The 26,718-nt window shown below is 47.3% G+C and overlaps 1 protein-coding gene across 2 annotated transcripts in view; it reads right to left on the bottom strand.

Annotated features, from left to right (window-relative positions):
• Positions 1–26,718, bottom strand: part of XYLT1 (xylosyltransferase 1) — a 306,120-nt gene that overhangs the window by 191,409 nt on the left and 87,993 nt on the right. For both annotated transcript variants that reach the window (XM_027042948.2, XM_053213227.1), the window contains exon 2: positions 24,868–24,906. In XM_027042948.2, the coding sequence (XP_026898749.2) occupies positions 24,868–24,906 (39 nt within the window). The remainder of the gene's footprint in view (positions 1–24,867; positions 24,907–26,718) is intronic.

The following is a 26,718-nucleotide window of genomic DNA, read 5'->3' as shown; positions in this document are numbered from 1 at the left end:
CCAATTTATTCTAGCAAGCAGGGTAATGTGGTTTGCTACCACTACCAAGAGATGGGAGTGGGAAAAATGAGAGAGAAAGATCAAGGGAGGTAGAAAAAGAACATCTAAGAGGACAAGAGAAAACAGACATGCTCAGTGAAAGCAGCAAACAAGGACAATAAAGTGAAACACCACAAGACAGCAATCACGGGGATTTTAGAAGCCCCGCCCAGCACAAGTGCCTAGGATCTGAGGTGAGCAGGTGTCCTGCCCTGTGCCCCAGCTCTATATGCTGGCTTACCTCCAGGGCTCAATCCAGCTGTGGGGAGATTCCCCCCCTCCCCATCACAGATTGGTAGTTTTATAAAATACAACAAAAAAGGAAGCATCAAAATAAATTAATTAATAAATAAATAGATAGATAGATAGCAGGCTGATATGCTTGGGTCCATGTTCAATTATTATAGAAGTTTCCAAAACCATACCCTCAATTTCTGAAAGGGTCTCAGAGCAGGCAGTGACTGGCTCTTTGAGCTTGGCATTGATCCATGGACCACACTTTGAGGGGCTCTTTTCTAAAAGATGCCCCAGAGTCACTGGAAATGCCCTTCATCAGATTTATAATATTCCATTTAGTGCTTCACACATGTCGGTGGGTGACAAAAAAAAAGAAAAAAAAAAGTAAGTTTTCAAATGCATATAAATCTAGGAAACAAAGACCAGAAAGAAATGCACCAAAGATGCTATTTCAGGATGATGACTTTTCTCTTTCCTTCTCTTTTCAAGCTTTTTAAAAAAACATCAACTTTTTTTTAAACATAAAGAACCGTGAAAGTAATGTTTAAAAGAATATTCCATCTATGAAGGCAGAGAAATAAGAAGCTTTATCATAACGTGACTTACAGTTGTTCACATGTATTTATATAGGTTTTAAGTATATTAATTATTATATAAAATATAATTATCACATGGTCTAATAAAAAGTACCTAACTATATACAACCACATGCTGGAATTTTATACAATCCAATAAATACAACGTTTACAAAGAGTATTCTATGATTTAAGGAGATGTTTTAGCAATCTGGTTGCACAACATCAAATTGCTGATATTCAACTTTTTTTTTCCTATAAAAAACAGCTATTTCATATGGTTTACCCTAGTACAATGTTAAATGGAACATAAAAGTTCACATGAATAGATTGAGATTGATGATATATAAAATGCACATCGTGGAAAAGACAGGAAAAAATATACAAAAAACTGTAGCATGGTGATTTTTTTTTTCTTCTTGGTCATTTTCCAAATTTCCAACCATGAGAATGTATTACTTTTGTAAGCAGGGAAAAAAGTGCCTTTCAAATGTTTAACTCAAGAAAATTACCAGCATTTTTGAGAGTTTCGTCCCAATTTTTATGCCATTAATGAGAACTCCATTATAGTCAACAGCCATTTTTGAATAGTGCACACAAAACTGGTTACTTACTCTGTGCATGTTGGGGAAATGGGGATGAGTGGCAAATTTAAATTCTTAAGTATTAACTGCTTAGTTTACTATTAAATTAGCTCCTCATTTGCAAGAATGAACTGAGCAGGAAGCACTGTCTCTGTGTAAGAGAAAGAGCCTGTGATCTTGAGGGACCTCCAAATTGGACTTTTCCACTTGTCTGAATCTGCCCTTCATTGTCCTGTGACCTTCACCAAGTCACTTTCATTTTTCTTGTGGCCTCAGTCTCCATGTTTAAGTTGAAGGGCTTTGAAAGGTTCATCTGTAAGTTCCTTCCAATTTTGATATTCCATGGTCCTATTCCATGATGGCCAAGATCACCTACTTAAGTTGCACGGCCCAATGCAAAATGAACACACAGAGCATCTTATTTTTTTAAAAAATTAAGAATTTCAAGACAGTGACAATAGAGCATTCAACCAAGTGCAGGGCCCTACTGAGCATGAAGCCCTGTGTGACTGCCCAGGGTACCCGCCCATGAAGCTGGCTCTGCTGACAGAAGGCAAAAGATAAAGCACCACTGACCAAAACAAAAGGGGATTTAAAACAGTTTGGCAGACCAAGCATGTAGATTTCACTAAGAATGACTCACAAGGTAGATATCATAGCTGTCAACAAAAATACTCTCGGGTCGAGTGATTAAAAACTAATGACAACTGCCTTTTCATACTTGATTACAATCAGTTTCTTTTTTAAAAAACATGTCTCTGGACATAAAATTGTGCTTGGATTTCTCAGGCAAGTCTGCATTTCCCAGGTCTTAAATTCCACTGCAGTGAGCCAAACTCAGTGAACCCTTCCTCTGTTAACATCTGTGATCAAGATTAAAGTAACTCACAGTCAGCTCTGGCTATTGAAGCTCAAACCTGAGGATAAGACCTGGTATTTTGCAAAGTGTGAGGAGCCAGCCACGCTCACCATCTGCTTCTAAGGTTTGCTGTTTTCTCGGTTATTATCAATCTGACCCCGGGGACAACAGGGCCATGATGGAGAGGGAAACGGTCTTTGGACTGCAGGAGGAAGCCAGACACACAGTGAAACCCTGCTTCCAGGGAACTCAGCTCTCCTGAGAAGCTGCGAATGAGAGAGACACAGGTGTCCCCGGCTGTTGATCACAACCTGTTTACTCTGTGTAGGACTGTAATGAGTTTGATGATTTCTAAAGGTGAGAAGCAAAGCCAGCTGATGGTCACAATCAGTCACGTTGAAAGCACTGCGAAGTAACAGCGTGCAAGAAAGACAAAAGCAGAAAAACTGATCAAAAGGCAGACAAAAATAAAAAGGACTGTGGGCCCATTGAGGGAAAAAGTAAAAGCCTTCCTGATGCCCTCAGGGGTCATTAACACTTTCAGCAGAATCCAAAACCTGGTGCTTGAAATGCAGCCAAGATTTCTTCAAGGAAAGTTTAACACTTGCCCAGCACACACTCTGTTTCAGAAGGCAGGGAAACAGGTGATATAATTTAGAAAGATTCCCCCTTGTAAGACTTAATTTTCTTGAGAAAATCAAGATGGTCTCCTCTCCCAAGGCTCCAGATGGCTGAAGTTTTGCCGTACACAGGCATATATATGATGTATGTGAGTGCTTACATTCTGTAGCATTTCCTTTTACCTAAAAATTTTTTAATGTTTATTCATTTTTGAGAGACAGTGCATGAGCAGGGGAGGGCCAGAGAATGAGCGACACACACACACACAATCCGAAGCAGGCTCCAGGCTCTGAGCTATCAGCACAGAGCCCGAGGCAAGGCGTGAACCCGTAAGCCGTAAGATCATGACCTGGGCAAAAGTCGGTTGCTTAACCGACTGATTCACCCAGGCGCCCCCCCCCCCTTTTTTTTCACCTATTTAAAAAATGTTTGAGGTGCCTGGGTGGCTCAGTGAGCTAAGCGTTGCGACTCTTGATTTCAGCTCAGGCCATGATTGAGCCCTGCATCAGGTTTGTGAGTTCTAGCCCTACATCAGGCTCCTTGCACTGACAGTGTGGAGCCTACCTGGGATTCTCTTATCTCCCTCTCTCTTTGCCCCTTTCCTTCCCACTCTTGTGCTCTCTCTCAAAATAAACTTGAAGAAAATAAAAGAAAAAAATTAAAAAAATGTTCTCATCACAGACCTTATAGTCTAGAACAAAGATTTGCAAGCTTTTTCAGTAAAGGCTCAGACAGTCAAGACTTTGTTTTGCAGGCCATATAGTCTCTGTCACAACGGCTCAGCTTTCACCTTGTATATCAAAGCAGCAGTAGACAGTATGTGATGAATGGGTGTGTCTGTGTTCCTAATAAAAACTCCACTTAGAAAACGAGACAGCCAGCTGAATTTGGCCCGTGAGCAAGAGTTTACCAACCCTTGGTCTAGAACAAAGAACATGAGCTCTGACAGGCCCAGACATGGATTCGAACCATGATTCTACCATTTGGCTACTCTAAGACTCAGTTTCCCTCTTCTAGAATATGGGGGATAATAATACCCACTTTGCTGGATTATTAGGAACAAAGAGAAAACAGAGGAGAATGATTAAAAATTAACTGCCCCACCCAGTAGTTATTCTTTTCATCTGTGTGGTTCTTTCCTTGGTTATGCACCCATATGGTTCTGTTCAGTCAACAATGACCATTCTGGACTATTACCACGCGGCTTCTCATAACCTCCCCCTGCTCATCTTCCACAAGGTGGGGAGACAGAGGTTGCCAGCTGCTTTACTGGTAAGAAAACAAAAACTCACGAAAGGAGATTTTGTAGCCAGAGGAGTAAGGTATGCTCTCCAAACCAGCAACCGCCAGCTTTGCGTCTGCACCTTGTACAGACACACATCAATCTGCACACATGCCCGTTGAGAAATCTACCCGGCTCAAGTTCCAGCTTGGAACATCCACTGACTGGGTGTATAACCCCAGGGAAGGCACTTGACCACTCAGCTTTGGGTGTTTCCTGTGTGAAATAGAGTTAATGGTAGGAGAAGTTCTAGAAGGCTCAACCTGAGAACGTGGAACACTCAGCATAATGCCTAGTACATAGTCGGTGTTCCAGCAATATAGGTTGAAAGAGCCATGTGGTTTTGAGGATTAAATGAGAAAAGTATCCTTAGCTCCAGTGTCTGACGTACACAGAGTGCTCAATAAATGCTCATTGCTCTGTTAATGACACTCTACACAAAACTAAATATATATGCAAATACTCTTATATAAACACAAACACACACACACACACCGCACATGGACTGTGAGCTCCATGACGGCAGGAACTACATGTGACACAAAGCATGTGCTCATGACGCACCTGTCCATTTATGAACATGCCAAGCACTCGCACATACAAACAGATCACGGCGAACAGCTGACAGATGAGCTGGGCGACCCAAAGTTCTTGCAATTCTCCATCCACGTTCATTCACCCCCTGGAAGGAACTGACCAACAGGGTGCTCCAGGCTTGGGATTATGCAATTTTGTTGGTCATTTGCCAGATTCCAGAATGTCACCACCCACACTGCTCAGAGCACCACTGCAGTTCAGTCCCCTGCAACGTTCAGCAAAGCAGGGACCCTACGGCCCCATGAGGAGACCAGGGCTGGGGTTTCCACAGAGAACATCCCCACCAAGGTGGGCAGTGAGCAAAGGGCAGTGAAACCCCCAGCCCACCTATCAGATGGCGTCTGAGCACCGTGGAGACTGGAGGGCTGTCCCTAGAGCGGCTGGGATGACCTTCTGTCTTCGAACAAAGACAGTGTGTCTATCTGGAAGGAAAGAGCCAACAGATGCCCCCTTCTCCTGCACGAAGGGTGTGTGATACTCAGTCAGGTCCCGGCCAGGCTGCCTGTCAGCCAAGAAGGCGACAGCTTGCCTACTCGGCGGGGCGACCCAACCGACCGCACACAAGGCCCTCCGGGGGCTGCCGTGCTCTGTGGCATGCCTCGCTCCCACGCAGCTGCCTTCCCTCTGCCAAGGTAAAGCCCCTGGAACATGGACGTCCATGTCTGGACTAGGGCGGAGGCTCTGTCCACTTAGCATTACACAAACTAACAGCCTGGCTCCTCGGCCCTGAAACAGAATGAGCCAATGTCTGCCTCTGGCGATGCAAAACTCAATTCAGTCAGTGGAAATAGTACATGGAGGGCCAGATGTAGCCTTTGGCTTCAAGAACTCAGTTGGCTCAACTCACACATCTGTTTTTTATTAAATGCTGCTTGTGATTTGATCATGGATGTGTTGTTGTCTGAAGGCAGGGGGTGTGGGGGGAGAGGGGAGAGGAGCAGGGATTAAATCACTGTTCTAGAAAAGAGAAATAGGTGTATGCGGTATTCGATCTGCCGATAGACAAAAATACACACACCCACGCGCGTGCACACACGGTGGGTGTTCACATCCCCATTTTACTGATGGGCAGGCACACTGAGGACCCATGACGTGAACTGCTAATAAGCAGCACAGCCAAGAGTCAAACCCAGATAGGATGATCCCACCACCTAGTTTCCCCTCCCCCCCCAGCCCGCTATGTGTTAGGGCTACAATCAGTATTATGTGCTGCCTCAACATCTGGGGAAAATCAGGAAGGCCTCCAACAGCCTAAATCTCAGTTCCTGTGCCCCCTTCTCTCCACTGGGTGAGGTCCCCTGGCCCGGCAACCCTCCCCATCACAGAGACCAGGCAGCTCCTGCTCTTCCCCGAGCAGTGGGCTTCGCCCCTCAGGATTATTCAAACAAGACAATCTCATCCAGCTGTGGGAAGCTGTAGTCACCTGATACTACCAAGACTGACCCTGGAGACACCCACAGACCCTGGAATCGTGGAGAGCAACTGGCCCTCGCACTCTCCCCTCCACCATATGACCCTGCCTGGCATGGGACATCCTCCCTCAGGCTCAGTGTACGTGAGTAACTCCTCCCCATCTCATCAGTCCAGTGCTGGATGCTGGGTGTGTGGCCAACCCCCCCAAAGGCCAGGAATCACTCCCTCACAGGCCACGGTGCTTCCCGAGAAACTGAGGCCTAGTGAGACATCCACAGGACGGACTGTTGTCGCAAATCGGCAACCTCCCCCTTCCTTCCACGTGGAATCCAGGGCGGGGGGGGGGGGGGGGGGACGGTGGCCTAAGCCCAAGAAAGCAGCGAGCGCTCACGCACCTGGGGGGAGGCGAAACCCTGATTAACTGAACTCAACGGACCAGAACCATCGATTAACAGAGATCACCTTTTGCTTCCTCTCAGGAGGCTCCGAGCTCAGAAAAGGGAGAAATGCACAGTTGAAAAAGAAAAACTGATTTCTTAGCTTTTCCCAGGTTCAGCTTTGATCCAGACCACTTTCCTTCATCATCGGGAGAACATGACTCGTTGGAAATTTTCGAGAGTCATGTTTAAAAAAAAGAAAAAGAAAACAAAGAAATGGGACAGATGGGTTTGAATAATCTTGTCAACCCAATATGTTCAACATAGTCTCATTTCGTCATATGACCAATATGAACATGTATCAAGGCAGTATTTTACATGGTGTGGCTCATACTATCCACACCTAAGCACAGCTCACAAGACTCACTGCCCTTCAAGAGCTCGCTGGCCACCACGCTGGACAGCACAGGCTTGGAACGAAGTCTGAGGGGACTGTTAAGAACGCCGATTCTGGGCAATTGTAACAAACGGGTCATCAGTCAATGACTGCTACTGTCTTCTCCCAACTGGTGCATCACGATTAACAAGCACATCCTGGGCTGATTAACGAGCCATGAGGATCTGTGGTAGGGGGCAACCAAGACCTTTCTCCACAGCCAGGGTCTTTCCTAGCAGAAAGGTGGCCTCGACCCCATCACCTGCCTCCTCCTTCTCAGCGTTGAGATAAGTGGGTGGTCTCTCCACCTCCTAAGGGAATTCACACTTTACAGCCAATAAATACTTCTTTGGAAAGGCCTTTTTAACTGCTAACCACCTAGAAACGGGCAGAGTTTGATGGTGCCCACAAAGGCACCCCCAAAGACGAGAACAGCCAGGGAGGGGCAGTGACAAATCCCACACGAAAAAAATCAACCATTGATGGAGCTGATACAGCTCAGAGGCCGCTGCCTGCAAGGAAGGAGGGCTAACCCTCATGCGAGGCAGAGATCATCATGAGGAGAGAACGGAGGTCAGAAAAATGAATGAATTGACCCAACCTGCTACGGTGGGAAATCCAGAAGCAGGAGGACAGCAAGGAACACAGTCACCCTTCTCAAATATTAGTCCTTGACCTGCTAACCTTTCTGATTTTGCCCTATCCATGGAGCATCTGCAGTTTTCTTTATTTACCAAGGCTCTTTCAATCAGCTCAGCTCTATTTTTCTTTAATGAACTAATTGAAAAAGGAAACATTACCCATAAACTTAAAAAAAAAAACCAATATAATTTGCCACAGGTAGAATGTCACTAGGGAAAGAAAACAATAGCTATTCATTTCTTTAAAGTCTGTTCATGCACTGCTTGAAATTATCTTGGGTGCCTCCGTTTCATATTTGACACACCTGAGCTCTGCCTGGTGAGCTGGGAAGATCTGTGTAGGAGAAGAGGTGGGGAAGACGTCCCAGGTGAGGTACACTGCAGGGACAAAGGTGCAGGAGTAGACGTGCATGGAGCAGGAAAGGCAGGGAGGGAGCTGACATTCAGGTACGTGCAATGGATTGGACACATTGAGAACACGGACGGACTCCCTTTGCAAGTATTTGACAAGCAAGGACTTCAACAATAGTGTTCTCATAACTCCCAGTTAACCCTGTAACAATTAACCGGAGCCCCCCACCCCCAGCCTCTTATCCTCCTGGTTCCCAACACTGTCCTCTGATCACATTTTTCCGGCGTTGGGAGGGGGGGGGAGTGGGGGTTGGGGAAGGAATCCAATTTCCGGGATGGTGATGTAATTCTACATGCAGATGTCCAAGGTCAGGGTGAGGGGGGTTGGGAAGGGAGACAAGGTGTGTAGTCAAAGGCCAAGGAGAGGATGTTGACACTGGAAGCCCATGCCCCACTGGACAGTGTATGATTTATCCCAGGGCCATCCAGGTCTCCAGACAGACACACCTGCCTTGTGAAAGGTCCACTTCTAAATTGGTCAGGCAAGTCTAGCCAGCCTCAATGCCACAGGGGGAAGGGCCTGTCTGATCTCTGATCTCGCAGAGGGGACATCTGCCCAAACACGGAGGCTTTTGCCAGTGTGTCAGACCAGCCCCCATGTCTCTGCTGGGGGCTGCCTCCTCCGGGCCTGAAAACCTTGACAGTGAGGATCAGTCCCAGCGAAGACACTCGCCCGCATTCTCAGACGGAGTGCAGTGAGGCCTCCCTGCCGACGCAAGCCAGAGACAGTGCCTTAAAAAGCCCTTGGAAAAAAAAGTCATATATTCCGCAATACGATATTCATTAGACGCTATCATGGCATTTTATAAGGTCGTATATAACGCCAGCTGTAGCTGTAAAAAAATTTATTATTCAGATCCAGGAAGGCATATAAATCCCTGCAAAGTGCAGGTTTTTCTTTTTAAAAAGTGGTTTAATTCTTCCTACCTTTTGCTTCTATTCATTCCTGGGAGACTGAACTTGAAAATCTGCCCAAGCTCCTGGGTGCAAGATTCCATATTGCTCGGTCCAAGGACGACCCCCACCCCCATCCCCCACAGCACTATCAGGGCTCCGTCTTCTGGGAAAGCAGAGTGAGGGGCTCCAGAAGGTCTCCTCCACTCCACCTGTTCCTTGACAACCTCACTAGGTACTGCGCCCCTTCCCATGCCCAGGGAGTACTTCGTCTTCCCACTGAACTTGTCCTTTCCTCACACATTCCTATCCTAACTTCTTCTGTGCCCTACTCTCACTTGCCCAAATCCTACCCTGCCCAGTCTTTTTAATGGCCCCTCAAATACGTCCCCTACTCTCCCTTCTGTCACTGCTCCAGTTCAGGCCTTCTTCTTGGCTCTTCTGGATTAAAGGTCCCCTCTCTGGTCCCCTGCCTCCCAGTCTGTTCCCCATGCGGCAGCCAGAGCGATCTTCCCAAGCTGACCTCAGACTCTCCCGCCCAAAACCCTTCAGTGCTGCCCCCCTGCCCATTAGGTCGATCTCAAGCTCCCTGATGCTATCTGGGCCTGTGCCCACTTCAACAGTCTCTTGCCGTTCTCTGCTCCTCCACCTGTGTTCCCTTCATACTGTGTGATGTTATTTGAGAAAGAGACTCAGAGCATACACGGGCACGCCCAAGTAGAGGAGGGGCAGAGACAGACAGAATCTTCAGCAGGCTCCGTGCTCAGTGCAGAGCCAGACGCCGTGACCCTGGGATCATGACCTGAGCTGAAATCAAAAGTCAGAGGCTCAACCAACTGAGCCAACCAGATAGATGTCCCTGGTGATTTCTTGATAGGACCCGTTATTTCAGCTCTGTTTCCTCTGGGAATGTTCTGTCTGTCATCCCAGCCTCTCCTGGTCTGGTCTCACTCACCCTTGAGGACATGGTATGGCCAACAGCTCCAACGAGAAGCCTTCTGGGATTCCTCCAGGTTGTCCTGTTTCCTCCTATATCATCACGGATCCGATACCACCCCACAAGAAAGAAACAGCAAAAGTCCATTTATCTTACAACAGTTCAACTACAAATGATCAGGTGGAGGGGAAAAAAAAAAGGGCGACACACCATTTACATAACGTGGGTGACCCTGTTCACCATTTCATTCAGCAGGTATACACCATTTTGCAATGGTTTTTCTGTCAAGTGCAGGGATGTCCGTGGACTCGGCGAGGGGGGAGGGGGTGGAGTGAGCGGTAGGTAGAGAGACTTCTGGGGGTCTTAGATACATACATATTCCTTTTCGTAATTATTTTCACTAACTCTAACTCAATTTTGCTGTGTCCTTTAGCTATGAATGCAGGCACCAGACTGCAGGGGTATTACCAAGACCTGAGACTGACATGAGTGGAAATTACAGATATTTTCCTATCACACTGCTTTGGTAGCAGATGCTGAAAATATTACTTATACTTGTCACTACCTCAAAATTATGATACTTATTAGACCTGCAGCCAAATCTAGTTACTTAATGTGTTAGTAAAGATGCAAATGCATTAATTGCTCCACACATATTTTATGTTTATATATATTTTGCTAGCTGTATTTCGACGCAACTGCTTTCTTTTGTAATCCTTTGCAGCTAGGTTTTTTTTTTTTGTTTTGTTTTTGCATTTCAATGTTATTTTGGGGTGCCTGGGTGGCTCAGTCAGTTAAGCATCTGAATTGGGCTCTGGTCATGATCTCCAGGTTCTTGAGTTCCAGCCCCACATTGGGCTCTGTGCTGACAGCTCAAAGCCTATGGAATTCTGTCTCTTACCTCCCTCTCTCTCTGCTCTTTCCCCCTCTTGTGTGCGCTCGCTCCCTCTCTCACTCTCTCTCAAAAATAAACATTTAAAATATTTTTTAAAAAAGAGTAGAAAATGAAAAAATTAAAAATGTGTATTATTCAGAGAAGGGACCACAGATTTCTCAGGATGCCAAAGGGGACCGTGACACAGGAGAGGTTCAAACACGATGCTCTAGATGGGAGTTCCCTGAGCACAGCGCCCTGGGTCCTTCATGTCCCAATGCCCGGTACCTGCAGAAGTGGCCAGTATATAGCAGGGATATTTTCTTAAAATAGGAACTGAGATATTATATTATCCATCTTCCTTCCTTCTTCCCGTTTACCTGTTGTCTTCGATATTGTTCTCCATCTGTGTGGTCCAATGCACAGTTCTAACTACTGATTACTCCGTATGTAACTGGCCCCTAGATCCACTTCCGCCGTGCAGCTGGGGACTTGGTCAGAGGGCAGTGCGATTTAGTATGAAAAAGGTGACACGGTCTCCTTGCATGGCACATGCCTGCCACGTGCCTAGCGCTCAGCTCTGTCTCCAGCGCTCACAGCACAGGCTGGGGCCTCAAGCCCAGGTCCCACCACATGCCAGAGTCTCGTCCACCTGCTTTCCAAAGCCCAGAGACACTTTGGCTTTTGTTTTCAAAATATCAGGGTGGTTAAGCCTTAAAGAAGAGTCACGGCTATTACCAAATACGCTAAGCTACGCGGCATGGTGGTTAAGAGTTCTTTTTAGGTCCCAATACCGGCTCCCTACTTCCTCTCCACATGATGCGTGACCTTGGGCAACACTGACCTCACCCCTCTCCATACCTCCATTTCACTGTCTGGGAGGGAGAATGCGAACCATACCTCCTTATGCAGGGCTCATGGCAACATGAAGTGAGTTAACCCACGTCGAGTCCTTAGCACAATAGCTGGCTTGGCCAGTCTTAATAATTATGTCTCCGAGGAGGCATCTTTTCGAACCCAGGAAAATGCAGCTAAGAAGTTAATCAACAGATACCACTCTTAAAATACGCTCCATCCCACTCACACATCAAATGCAAATCATACCAGCAAGACGGTGTTTTTACCCATTAGTTTGACACAGATGATAAAGACTGATGATCACCAGTGCTTTTGAGAGTGGAAACAGGAAATCACTTTGATAGTCGATTTGAAGAAACCTCCCTAAGGTCAATTCAGCTACGACTGTCAAAATGGAAAACGCACATACCCTTTGACTCACAGTCCCAAATCTACTTCACCCTACAGATCTAGCCACCCAGCTGTGAGAAAGCGTGTGTACGAGAACGACAGTGTTAAGATGGGGGGTGGGGGTGGGGGGAGAAGAAACTACCTAAATGTCCACCAATAGGAAATCAGTTACATACACGAGAAAATAATTCATTCAACTTGTACTTACTGAACAGTTTCTACACATTAACGCCATGCCGAGTGCTGGATAGAGAGCTGGACGACACAGAAAGCAGTTAAAAATGGTAAGCAAGAGCAGTGTGTGCAGATAAGATAGCCAATGGGGGTAAGATACAAAGAAACCATGCGTGATTAGAAAATATGTTTCATTAGATTCCAGTTCAAGGAAACAAAATCCCTGCCTACGCACACATGCACACACTCACACACACCCCACACGTGTTAATATGCAAAGGAAGGTCTAGGAGAGGAAACGAGAAAAAGGTTAATGGTTGCTGCCTCTGAAGACTGGAGAAAAGGGTATGCGAGATCGACTTCTCACTGAATACTCTTTGTATTATTTGATTTGTTTTTTTTTTTTACTTTCTATCGTGTGCTTGTATTGCTTTACATCCTTCCAATCCACAATAAATTCCTTGGCTCTGCCCTCACAAGTATCCAGAAGGAAACCACTTCTCTGCGTCTCCACAGTTAGCACCCTGGTGCAAACCACCACTACAATGCCCTGGCTATTTTGACAGCCTCTGCCCTTGCCCAACTCCCTATTCTTGCTCTTGACCAACAATAGTGCACTTTCAGTACAGCGGCCACCGAACCAAGTCAGGCCACGTCAGTCTTCTGCTCAAAATCATCCAAAGGCTTGCCTTTCTCAGTTGAACAAGATGCTAATGATCTGCCTGCACCTTCACCCCCCTTTTCCCTTGCTCACTCCTGCTTCTAAGGTGCAATGACCATTCCAAGCACATCCCACCCCAGGGCCTTTGCACTGGCTGCTCTCTCCAGGGCTTAACCACTCATACTCTTGAGGTCTCTGCCTGAATGTTGCCTGATCTCCATGCTCTCCTTGGTTCCACCAAAGTTGAAGGGTAATCCCTCCCCTGCCTAGCTTTCCTCCTCAACACTTGGCAATATCTGATATAAACATATAAACACACATCTCTTATTTGTAATCTATCTAGAATGAGAGCTCATGAGGGCAGGGACTTCCATCTTGCTCACTGCTGTATCTCTGACTCCTAAAACACTATCTGGCACATAGAAAGCATTCAAAAAAGGTTCAACGAGTGAACTAAATCAATAACATAATAACGAAATAATACAAAGTACTATTGATAAACACTATGAAAAATAAACCCAAAGAAGACCTCAACCGCCTCCCAAATTTATTAATAAATAATAAAAATCAAAACCAAACACATTCCAGCCACAGCCGTCCTCAGAGAACAGGGTGGGGGAACACCCAAGGACAAACTAACAGGTAAACACCTAATAGCCAGCACAGCACACAGCAGCCTGGTTGTTTTAGGCTGGCGCTCGACACACAGGCCTCTTTCATGGAGTCGAGAGAGTAAAGACCAGCCTGTACGAACGCAGTACAGTGACAGTCCAGTAAGTAGGAGTAAAGACCAGCCAGTTTGAACCCATCACAGCGTCAGCTCCAAAGCCACAGACTACTTCTGGGTGTCAGGCGAGCCCACACCCTCCTCAGACAGCCACACCGTGGCAAATCTGCTAGCCCCATGCCTGTGTCTTCAAGGGGATGGGGTTCAAGAGCCAGGCCTGGGATTCAGCCTTCGCGCTGCCGTGATTCAAAGCTGCAGCTTGAGAGGTCATTCCCCAGGAGCACACCAAGGCCTCTCACCCTCCTGTGCTTCAGGGTTTGCTGGGTGTCAAAAGGAAGAAGAAGGGTGCCTGGGCGGCTCAGTCCATCAAGTGTCTGCCTTCAGCTCAGGTCACCTGACAGTCCAGGGTCCCTCCTGTCAGCACAGAGCTCACTTCGGATCCCCTGTCCTTCTCTCTCTCTCTGCCCTTCCCCCACTTGCACTGTTTCTCAAAATAAACATTAAAAAATTTTTTTAAAGGATCGAAGAAGAAACATTATAACTTTCCTCCATATCTCATATCACCCACCCTGAGAGGCTTGGCAGGTGCTAATTTATTTATAACCCAGCCAATAGGAAGCCACTTGAGAGAAAAAAACCTTAAATTCCAGTGACATTTATATGGAGGTGTTCAGCCAGTGGACTTCACCTAACCCTCATGAGCAATCCTTTCAGACAGTCAACAGACTTTCACACAATCCCTACAAACTCTACTTAGGTCAGTGGTTCTCAGCTGGGGTGGATTGTGCCACCAGGAGACTGGTGACCACATCTGGAGACATTTTTGGTTCTTACAACTGGGGTGGGGTAGTAGGCAGAGGCCAGGGGTGCTGCTATATATCTTACAGTACCCAGGACAGCCCCCCACAACGAAAAATGATCCAGTCCAAAGTATCTGGGGTGTTTTGGCTGAACGACTCTGCACAAAGGAGGCTGCCCTGGGGAAAGGAGACCCTTCAAAGACATACTGGCTGGAGACGGAAGAACAGGATTGAGAACACCTGGCCCACCCTCTACCTTCAGGCAGCTAAGATGGTTCTGGCAGCCAACTTACTAAGAAAGCTGCTGGAAATTCTTAACCCTGGGCCCCTTCCTTACCACTAGCTGACTTCTAGAGGCCCCTTTACTTTCCAATTTCTCAGAACTCCTCCAACGCCCTGTCCCCCTGCTTAAAAAAAAGAAAGAAAAAATCCCAGAACAATGACAGGCCAGTGGGAGATACCCATCAGCAGGCTCGTATATCACTTTGGATCTTGGGCCACATAATAAAAAGCCACCTCCCACTCCCCCATAACCAATGTCAGACTGTAATTGGGGCAGCGAGGCCTCTCTTAACGGCTGGAGTTTCTTCCTGCATCGAGCTGGCTGGGGTTTTCCTTCTTGGGACAGTAAAACAGCACCACTGTCCTTGGCCCCACCCATCTGGCACCTGCACCAGAGCTAACTTCAGTTTTCCATCCTTCCTTTCCTCTCTTCCTTGCAGTGGAAAAACAGAGCTACAGTTCCCAGAAGAAAATTAGAAGGGCTTATCATTATTAATAAGATGTTCCTTTTCAGGAAGGCAATTGAACACAGTGGGAGGGTTGTGCTGAGCTGGAGCTGGGGCCAGCTAACCGCCTCATCCTGCTGGGAGAGGACACACCAGCTCCCCAGACAGGTCCAGTTGGGCTGGAGAAATGGCAACAGAAGGCACAGGGAGGAGCAGGAGCCCTTCTGAGAAAACAGATTCAAAGGCTAGAAAGGCGGTATTTCCTGGGGGTGTGACAGTGAACAGGGAGAGTTTGCCAAGGCCGTGCTGGCTGGCAGAAACAATCTGTCTTCTGTCCGTCTGTCTGCTGTGGGCTGCAGGGAGGAGCCAATGGCCTGCCCTCCCCACCCCCGCTGTGTTGTTACCATCAACCTCAGTCCCTTCCCCACGTGAGACAGCTCTTCCCAGCCTTGTAGTCACGACAGACAGAGTGCGTGTGAGTGGCTGTTGAGACTCAGAGCATAGTGTCCCCTGCCTGGGACATCTCTTCTCACATACATGGGTCCCAGGATGATTTACCAGCACAGTGGTGTGTAGAATGTTAGTGTCTCTGTTTGGGGGGAGTTGTCACCAACAGAATGACAGCTACGATGCCCTGCCCAGAAAAATACTCACACCATTGACAACTGGGCATTTAGTTGCAACAGCTTCCCCATTCCCTCACAACCATTGTGAGGACTTTCTTTGGCTTGAAGATAGACCCCCACTCTTACTTTACAAAAACATGGCATGAAATGACAGTCGCTCACTCCAGCAATGCTGTGTTAGCAAAAGGCTGGGGGCAGGCTTCATGTCCAAGGCAGGGTTCCCAAAGGAAACATATACTACTCTCCTAGGGAATAAGCAAACAGTTGTTTCTGTAGAGAGTGTGTGCACATGTGTGTACCAGTGAAACAAAGAGGCAGACCCAAAGAGAATCTTAAGCAGACTACATGCTCAGCATGGAGCCCAACCCAGGGCTCTATCCCATGACCCTGGGCTCATGAACAGAGCCAAAATCAAGAGTTGGACGCTCAACCGACTGACCCACTCAGGTGCCCCCATAACAAGACGCTTTCTAAGGGAAACAAAGCAGGGCTGGTCACAATGGGGAGCTGGCACTACCCTGGAGAGTGGTGTTACCAGATCCTGAAGAATACAGCTATCATAGCAGCTCTCTGGGAGCTGTGGCCCTCACAGGGAGACACATGGAAAATGACCCCCAACCCACTGTCATCCCACCTTCCCATCTCCTGCCAGTGCCTCCCCCTAGTGGAAGCAATGAGAAGTCACACTGATGAAATCCATCAAGGTCAAGCCTCTGAGGGCCCAGAGACAGGAAGAGAAAGGTTGACAGCGGATCTGCTGGGGCGAGGGGAGAGAAGACACCCCAACACACTTCATGTCAGTACGTCAGGAGCACGATGGTCTTGGACCAAGTATTTAACTTCTTGACGCCTCTGGGTCTGCACCTGCTAAGGAGGGGGCCCAGAGTCCCCTCCCATGCACGGCTGTCAGGATGAGAGATCATCACCTCCAAGAGGTACTTAACCAAGTCCTACATGCAAATAATGTATAGCAAGGAACATCGGAGGCCCTCTTCTGTGATATTCTGCAAGTCTGGGCCCTGGACCTTGAGTTTTACATGCCTCATACACCTGGACTTCCATCAGGCTGCCGTTTCACGTGAAAAGCGATTTTCCCGAGTTATCTTGATAACTAGAACCTCAAAACCCAGCCTGAACATTCCAGCACTGGACCCTGCTCCTTTGAAGCTCGCTGGTTTGCACAGCCCTGCCCAAAAACACCCGTGGAGAAGACAGACTGAGCTTCAAACACGCTGGTACGTTTGATATTTCCCCCAAACAGCAGCACTGCCTCCTCACCCAGGCTTTGGCTTGCAACTCCATGCAAATCTGGCGACACTGCCTTGTTGCTCAGCGGGCAGCACAGCAGGCTCCTGACTCTGTGCTTGAAGTGGGGGTGTGAGGAGTCTCTCTAAGAAGATGCGTCTGCCAGAAAGGAAATGTGAGTGTCCACTCCCCCGTGGGCCACCACTTTGCTTCCCCTCGGCAGGGCGAAACTTCCCACAGCCTGGAGGTTTGGTTCCTCACCTGCACGCCACTCCGCACGGACAGGTGTTTCCAAACCCATCTGCCTGGGGTTGCCAAGTGAGCGTTCTCCATCACTCGTATGTGCTTCTACGTATCATACATTATAGTGTATACATGCTACATGCATGCAGCATCATATGTATATACATTAGAAATGCTACAAATTGAAGATACATAGATTAGCTATATGGTCATATTTTGGTAATCTATATTACATCTGATTTAGGATATACATATTACAATGTGTGCATTGTACATGACACATATTGTATATAATTAAGTCACAGGTCTACAACCATGTTTGTATCTGCATACCTACCTCTTATCTCTACATCCAATCTGTACATTTTATGTGTATCCTCAGCAACCAAGTAGTAAAAGAGATCATGTTTCTAATTCAGCCTCTACCACTTACTAACCGAATTACCTTTAAAAGAACAATTGGGGGCAACTGGGTGGCTCAGGTGGTTGAGGGTCCAGCTCTTGATCTTGGCTCAGGTCATTATCCTGCAGTTCGCAGGATGGAGCCCTATGCCGGACTCTGTGCTGGCAAAGTGAAGCGTGTTTGGGAGCCTCTCTCTCTCTTACCCTGCCCAGCTCACATGTGCACACTCGCCCACTCTCTCAAAAATAAACATTTAAAAAATAATAAATAAAAGGAAACTTGGTCTCCGTGGCCTTCCAGTAGGCTCATCTGGAAGATGGGCTAAGATTAGTACCTGTCTCATGGGGTTGTGGTACCTGACAAATGAAAGCTAGATGGCCAGTTTCAAATCCTAGCTGCTCTCCCTATTAGCTCCTGGACAAGCACCTTAACCTCTCTGCGCCCCTGTTTGTCTGCCAAGTGGAGATGATGTTGATATACCTCCCATTGGGGATACTTGTGAAATCTGCGTGAGTGAACCTGTACCAAGAGGTTGCTCAGAAACATGCCCAGAACCCACTCGAAGTGCTTAATGAAGGTTAGCTAACAACAATAAGTTTACAAATCCACGTATGTCGCACACTTCACAGCTCATGATACCCTATATTCAATGGGCACCTGGCTGGGTCAGCTAGAAGAGCATGTAACTATCTCACAGTCACGAGTTCGAGCCCAACATTGTGTATATCGACTAGTTAAAAAATCTTAAAACACAGAAACATATTCAAGGTACGTTAGTCACTGTGGACAAGAGTCATGATTTTGAAGTGTTCTCAGTCAACGGCCAAACTCAAACCTTCAACATCTTGGGCAAAGTCAGCTCCCACCAAGAAGGGATGAATAGTGATCTCAACATGATCTATTTTTCACAACAGTACATGTAGCTGGGGTTTGGGGGAAATTGTCGGCTATTTGTGGAATGTTGCATCACATGGTTCACCCTGAGTCACACAGACCAGTAAGGCGCCCAGGACCAAGGACCGCAAACCCTCCCTGAGAATGTTTCCGTTCTCAGGAAACAGGCTCCCTGCCTGTCTCTGCCCAAGCAGTGGTCCAGCTGGTCACCTCCCTGCTCCACTCCCACCAGGGCTGATTAAAGACCCAGCAAACCAGAGCCAGAAGCAAAGAACATAGGAGAGGGACTCGGCCTGTCCCAAAACCAGCCTTGTCTGCTCCAGAGAGGTTCTGTTCCCCCAAGGAGGCTGGCGGGGGGAAAGCAGATGGGCTGAGAAGTAATTTGGTCTCGCTGTCCTCTCAACAGATGCTGGGCACCATAAGAATTAATGGGCTGGAGACTCAGGTAAGAGCCATTCAAAAGCTCCCTGATTGCTCCAAAAACCGCTCTCCACGGAGGAAAAGGTTAATCGAAGCCCAGAGTTGGAAGAGAGGCGAGGAGACAGCAATTGCTTTAATCCTGCAAGTCGGCAAAGAGCTTCCACAGAGAGAAGTTTGCACGGAGGAGGCTGTGGTCTGCCTCAGAAAAAGGAACCAGGCCTCCAAATCGAGTTATTTGCAAAGCCTGCTCCATCAGGCCACAAGCCTTGGCCAGTCCCTCTCTGAACCCAAGCCAAGTAGCTCCATTTTCTTTTTCTTTTTCTTTTTTTTTTTTTTTTTACACGTTGCACACTCCCTGCACTGTTGAGCCATAAATCTCTCAGGAAACCATCTCCAAAAGGTGTTTTCCCTTTTACCTACGCCGTGCACATGCTCACACGCATGAGTCATTACTCGACAGTCACTATGCATGCAAACACAGACCCAGAGACTCTGGGTGACGAGTATGTCATGGCTGGAGATGGGACAAGTCTGATATTAACCAGAGAGGGTGACGTTTGGACATAAACGAGACAACACCTAGGAAGGAACGAATTACACTTTTCTACATGGTTATGTTTCCATGGCCAGGGTCATCTTTTTCCACAGAGCAAAGAGGGGTGTACCAAAGTATCTCACCCTTGGCACTGCTGATATTTGGGAGATCATTCTTCCTCGGGTGTCTGCAGGGTATTTAGCACCTCTGACCTCTACTCACTGGAGGCCAGTAGCACTGCCCCACCCCCAAGTCGTAACAAAAATGTCTCAAGACATTGTCAAATGTCCCCTGGGCGGGGTTGGGGGGGTAAATTCACAACCAGTTGTAAACCGCTGGTTTCGTGGGAGGCTTTAGTTCAGCAGAACTTAAGCCAGCGAATTAGCTAATGCTAAGTATAAGCCAGATTTCTTACCTAAGTCCCCAGTATCTGCACAGTACCGTAGGAGCTATTAAGTTCCTTTGACCCTGGCAAGATGCACTGGACATCAGTTTGACAGGCTGGTTCCAAATGTGACCACCTTTTCTCCCCCCACCTCCCTTACCAGTCCTTTCCCTTCACCCTTGCGTGATAAGGTAATTCCTTATTCATCTTGACATTCTAGTGACACAAAGGCATTCAAGGAGCTCAAAGGAGCTAACACTTTAATTGATTCTAAGGAAAAGTGGCATTATTTTTATAGGAATCCAGATATAATATGCAAAATGTTCAGAATGCTCACTGTGGTCTCTTTGCCTGTAACTCTTTCTCCACTGTAAGCTCTCAGCTCAAACCTCCGTTCCTGAGCTTGCAACTTGAGTCCAAAGAGAACGCTCCCTGGACAAGCTTCTCTACAGCGCCCAGCCACTCCTACTTACAGACCTGCCTGTATTTCTGTTCACTTGTTACTACCCGAAATTATGGGCACATTTTTTTTTATTCAGAAATTCACTGGTTGACTCCCCCAACCAGAGCAGGTGCTCTATGGGCAGGGAGCTTTCTGTCTTGTTCACTGCTGTATCTTTAGCATCTAGCACAAGGCCTGGCCTCTTCCTGGCCCCAGAACTACGTAAGTAAGCAAATGGATGAATGAATTTGCATAGCTGTAGCTTTGGAGTATTAATTTCTTACCACCCACTTCTCTGTCTGCCTGAGCTCTGTTCACAATCCTCATGGCCCCAGCATCATCTTTTGATTCAGTGAATGTAGTTAACGCAGTCCTCTTATACTCCCAGTTACTGAGCAGATCAAAGACATTCAAGTACCTGGTTGGTTGATGAACACTGAGCAATCAGGAGTTTTTCCTAATGCCCTTGATATTCAGGTCCTGCGAGAATTCTCAATGCAAACGAAGGTTTGTTTCCCTTCTAAGTACAGCCAACTTCACAAATACCCATATGGACAAATCTTTGTTCTAACTAAGAGTTCCTTTATTACAACTCCCAGGGTATCTCAGGATTTGAGTAGAGGACATTAACTAATTGACAGTGAAGCCATTTGTGGGGGCAAGAGGTGGGGGGGTGGGTAGAGGGGATAAGGCACGCAGAGAAGCTACAATTAAATGACAAGAGCCTTGCCAAATTGGAGAGGGTTCAGAAATAAGCCATCTTGGGGATCAATGAGAAAGAATCAAATAATGAGCATTTAAATTGGTCAAAAACACTACTGATGTACGGGGAGAGATTTCATTTTTGTTTCAAAATAAATTTTCTATTGGCTCCACTGCTCAAACCATTTTATCCACAAGCCTTGTGGCAATCTATCTGTCAAAGAATTACTCACTGTGCAAAGCATTATATCTATTTATCTACATACCTACTCACCTGTCACCCATCTATCTCTCTTCCTATTTACCTAAGTACATTGGGGATACTTTTGCAAAGCGTTCCCTTTATCTAGACCTTGGGTTGTATACATCAAACCCATCCCTCCAGTTCTGCCTGAGCCATTTCACATCTACCAGTCAAAGCAACTTGTTTTTCTGGAACAATAAGATACAAGTTGAGAAGATAGATTGTGGTATCCTGTGGCCCCCAGTTTGACACTCACAGATGCTATGTGCTCCCAGCATCATCTTGAGCACGTTTGTTAACCTCTCTGACCCTTAAGTTCCTCATCTGGAAAATGGGTATCATGAGAATACCTACATAATGAGGTGAAGATATAGTGGGAGAAGCCAGTTCTCGGCAAATGGTCAATGTCAGTGTGAGCAGGGGTCGTGGTAAAGCCAGTAACCAAATTCACATGGCTTTCACACTGGCTTTCTCCTCATTACTACATCCTCTGGTTCCTGGGTAACCACCATCTGGAGACCAGAGAAGCATCCACCATGGCAAGTCAGGGCTTCCTTGGTGCACCCCAGGAGCAGCCTGCTGAGGGAAAGCTGACACCAGGGATTTCAACCTCACTAGGCTCCCTCATTCTATTAATGTGGCCACCAGGCAGAGTGAGGCATGCTGATGCCAGCAGATGCAGAGCTCGGTGCTGCCACAGGCGAAGCGCATTACAGGGGCTCTAGAAGCCCATCTGTCTATGGTCCCCAACTCAGAACAGGGGCTTGAGGGTGGATTCACCAAGTTCTGGGGGAGGACCCAACGAACACCCTGGGTGGCCCAAGGTTCCTACACAGGCCGAGCACTAAGTAAGCTGAGCCACAGGTATGTCATGTACAAACACAGCTCACAATGAATCTGAAAGGCAAGCCCTACCTGTGACACCTGTGCTCCAGGCTGGACCAGGTAACGCTTGTCTGAGGAGCAAAGGGAGCTGAGGCAAAGAAGCAGGAACTGAGCCAGACTTCCAACACCTGTCCCTTACCACTGCATGGTTGGTTTTCCAAGCTCAGCCTCATCTGTTGTCTCGCTGCTGCCATATGGGTAATATTTGGGACACCACTTTCTGCCAGAAAACCCATCCATGTCCCTCTTGTCTGACCTGCCTGCAGGCAGCTGAACAGGATCCCATCATGAGTCCCAGGGTGGACTGGGGCCCAGCACAGCATAAGATCTGGCCACGGACTTGTGCCAACAGTTACAGAAAAACATTAGTACTTTGGTTGGGTTCCAGAGTCTCTTTAACATAGGAACTTAGAACATCCTACGGCTCCCCAAGAGCTGGCTGGGGCTGACAGAGTGGTACTGGAGCCCAGGTGAGTCATCTCCCTGATAGCATGGCATCAACGTAGAAAGCCTGTCTTGTGCTGTGGCTGGCTTGGCATCAGGTTCGGGTCTAGGAGAGGTCACTGTGTAGGGGCGAGCTGTCACCCTCACCATAGCCATCAGCCATCAGCAAGTGACTGTTCTTTCCCATGGAGGTTCTTAATTGCTGACTGGATGGTTTCTACAGTAAAGGACACAAGACAGCCAAGGACAGAACTACCTGGGGCACATCTACTCCTCCCTGGGCGATAAGATTTGGCTCCTAGAATTCGGGACACAGACCATCTGCCCAGGGGCTCTCCTGAGTCAAGTTTTCCTCTGGGGAAGGACTGATCAAGGGAAGGGCCATCATTTAAACACACCCTGGGATGCCTGGGTGGCTCAGTCAGTTAAGCATCCAACTTTGGCTCAGGTCATGATCTCTTGGTTTGTGGGTTTGAGCCCCACATCAGGCTCTGTGCTGACAGGGCGGAGCCTGGAGCCTGCTTCGGATTCTGTGTCTCCCTCTTTCTCTCTGCCCCTCTCCCACTTGTGCTCTGTCTCTCACAAATAAACATTAAAAAAATCATTAAAAAGTAACAAAAAATGAAAACATACTGTGGAAGTTCTACTGGTAATCCACTCAGTAGACTGGGGAGAGCCTTGTTTTCCAAAACACAGCATACAAACAAATGCTCTGAGAGTATAGTAGATGATTTTGGAGGGAACTCAAAAGGAACCTTTAAATTGTATTTTAGTATTTTAAGTTTTATGTTTTTAATTTTATATTTATATTCAATAGTTTAATATTTAACTAATCATATTTAACTAATAGCTTAACATTTTAATATAGTTTAATAGTTTAATATTTAAAATTTATATATTTTTTATTTTTATTTGTTTAATATTTAATCATTTAACTATTGAATAATAGTTTAATTCTTAATGTTTTGTGGAAAAAAAAAATCTAACCAGCATGTGATTCCTTGCTTGTGATTTCACCAATATTATCCCACAGGATAGCGTTTCTCATCGTCGTCATTACTGACCTTTTATACCAGCTCGTTCTCTGCGTGGGGGGCGGGGGGAGGGGCTGGCCCAGGCGCTGCCCGAAGTTTAACAGCATCCCTGGAGTCTACCTCCCCACCTGCTACCCTGGTGTAGTCACCTCCCCACCCCAAGGTGAGAAAATCAAAAATTGTCTTCAGACATTGTCGTACGTCCTCTGGAGGTCAAAGATCGCCTTGACTGAGCACGATTAGCTTAGAGTAAGTCCACTTCTGAAAGTACATTAGGTTGATTTAAGGCCAATGTACTTCTATGGGACTTGGAACAGGTGTGATTCACATGGGGCAAACACGGCTAAGGTGACAGGTCACTGGCAGAAGTTTCAGGGGAACCAGACCAGAGGATGGCCCAAAAGGGCCAGAGAACGGGGTCCTTATCCTCCAAGTCACATGCTCTTTCCCACCTGCTCTGTTGTTGTGTCATTCCTGAAGTCGACAGAACTCAACATACGTGTAGGAAAGAGAAGGCAGAGGACTCCACTTTGCCCATTGTGTGTGGCCCTCCTGATCTGGTAAGGAGAAGCTGGGCGGGGGGGGGGGGGGCCTTCATTCCCCTAGGGGAGACTGAGGCAGAGACATCGGTGAGAACAGGGACCCATGGAGGAGGCTGGAGAGGGAGACAGGCAGGTGGGTCTTGCCAGACAACTCCAGAAACAGCCACAGCGCTGCTCCACAGCCTTGCAATGTTCCAGCAGGCTTGCCTGTCTTGGGCAGACAGGGCTCTGGATGCAGTCCATCTGGTCTCCTCTCTGTGTGAGCAACCCTCAGAGCCCAGGAAACAATCAATCCAAAGATAGCTCCCCTTAAAGCCCAGCCGGAAAGGCAACAGTCTATTGGTTTCAAAAGCTACCTCACCAGTACTTAATACATACTGACGACTTCACGGACACCATTTTCTGCTGTGCTCACAACGCCGCAAGGTAGGCACTGCCACCATGGGAATATTCCAGATGGCAGGAGGGAGACTGACAGGTGACGTCACTTTTCAGGCCCTGAAGATGAGTACGTGGATACAAGGGTACACACGTGTGTGCACACACAATCGGCTGGCACGTGTCCCCACCTGCGTGTGCTTGCACACATCCCAATGGGCAAGAGGATGGTCTGATGTGCCTGCCCAGCTTTCCTGAGCCAAGAGGGTGCACCAAGCCCCCTGAAGAGCTGGCAAAGGTAAGTGAGAAAAATCGGGGGAAGGTACTGACCTGTGACTCCAGGGTGATCGGTGGACTTGGATGAGGGTCCTGCAGGGAGAGAGGAGAAAACACAGGTAAGTGATGGGGGGAAACTGAGCCTACTAAGCCAGTTCGCATTTTCCAACAAAGCTACATCTCTTCAGTGCCTAACATGCCCACAGGGAGGGCTGCCCAAATGTCTTCCCCATTCCACAACTCATGAGAAGAGCTTGACCCAATCCCCAATCTCCCCCTAACTTCTTCCCACACCCAGATGACTAAGGGGGTTCAAGTTTCTCACTGACAGGTTAAGGGGACACCCGCCACGGAGATCATGCAAATGTGCAAGTGTAAGGAAATAGGAAAGAAAGCACTCTTGCTGCTTCTCTCAAAGTGTGTTCAAATCCTCTATATGGAGAGAATGAACCCCTGAGAAGATTAGAAACACACCTCAAAGAACACAGAGTCCAGATGAGGGGGCAAGGCCACCAATTTGTGCCTGGTCTTACAAAAAATGAGGGAAGGAACAGACAGAAAAAGAAGAGCTTAATTCCTCGTTTTCGCAGCACATTCCAATGGGCTGGGGAAGAGCCTTTTCAGGATAGCGAAGGCCAGAGAAAAGTCCTATTCATTCACTCTCTACAAAAGCCAATTGACTGGAAAGGCTTGGTGGTCATGTCGCGGGTCATTAAACATGAACTCTTTAGGTGGGGGGCAGGGTGGGTCGAGAGGAGGGAGGGATGGGTGAGGAGGAGGCAGGGTTTTTCAGCAAGTGGTTTCCAAGGAAAACAGGAAACCCAGCACATAAAGACTATTTTTGTCTGCACTGTGTCGGCTCTGAACTTAACCACCCTGGATTCAGGATTCTGGGAAAGCAACCTCAAGCTGCCTCTTACAGAGAATGGGCTTGATTTTAGGGCCCCGAGGGACAAACTCAGTTTGGAAGCGTTGCTTTAGGCAAGAGATTTTCCGGCACTGGCTTCTAGGAAGCCATGCAATTGAGCACCCCCCCCCCCCCCCCCCCGCCGCCCTAGTCGGTGAATAAGAAGGAAGTATAGGGATTATGCTGTATTTGTCCTTCTGTGGTCTGACTTGGTTCACTCTATGTAACATCCTTAAGGTTCATCCTTGTTGTCACATAAGGCTGAGTAACAGTGCACTATACGCATTCACCACATCTTGATCCATTCATCCATCAACAGATGTTTACCCTTTTTTCCTATCTTGGCTGTTGTATGGCTTCAACGTCAAGTGTCAAGTGTCATGATTCCACTCCCATGAGGCATCTCCAATAGTCAAATTCACAGAAACAGAGAGTGGAAGGGTGGGTGTCAGGTGGGCTGGAGGCAAGGAATGGGAAGTTGCTATTCAACAGGTGTCAAGTTTCATTCATGCAAGATGTAGAAACCTTGGCATTCAGCTGTACGACATTGTGGTTACAGTGAACAAAATTTTTAGGTGTATACTGCAGTGTTAACAGAATACAACTCCTGTTGTGTTCTTACCACAATTAGAAAAGAAAAAACTGCGGCAAAATTTTCAACCCCTATCCTAGGGGAATGGCCAGTCGCTTTCTTAATGATTCCGTTTTGGTATCTTTATAACGATGCCAAAGTAACCCTGAGCTCTGGTCTGTTCTGAGTTTTCTTTCAAGATGAAGGGTTCCTTTCCCCACCCACCCCACCCCCACCCCAGATCCTAGCTCTGAATCCAGTCCCCAGCATTTCTCCAAGGCTACAGCTCCAAGTTGACCACCAGGCAAACAGCTCACTCCAATTTCCACATTCTACCCAGGCACAGAATATTCCTCAGACCCAGGAGGATACTGAGGGGAATACTCCTCCCCCTCTCTGGACACTGCAGCCTTGTCCTTCAAGCCTT

The sequence above is a fragment of the Acinonyx jubatus genome, chromosome E3, assembly GCF_027475565.1.
Source record: "Acinonyx jubatus isolate Ajub_Pintada_27869175 chromosome E3, VMU_Ajub_asm_v1.0, whole genome shotgun sequence".
In the NCBI taxonomy this organism is placed as follows: domain Eukaryota; kingdom Metazoa; phylum Chordata; class Mammalia; order Carnivora; family Felidae; genus Acinonyx; species Acinonyx jubatus.
This window is presented reverse-complemented; position numbering and strand designations above follow the sequence as displayed.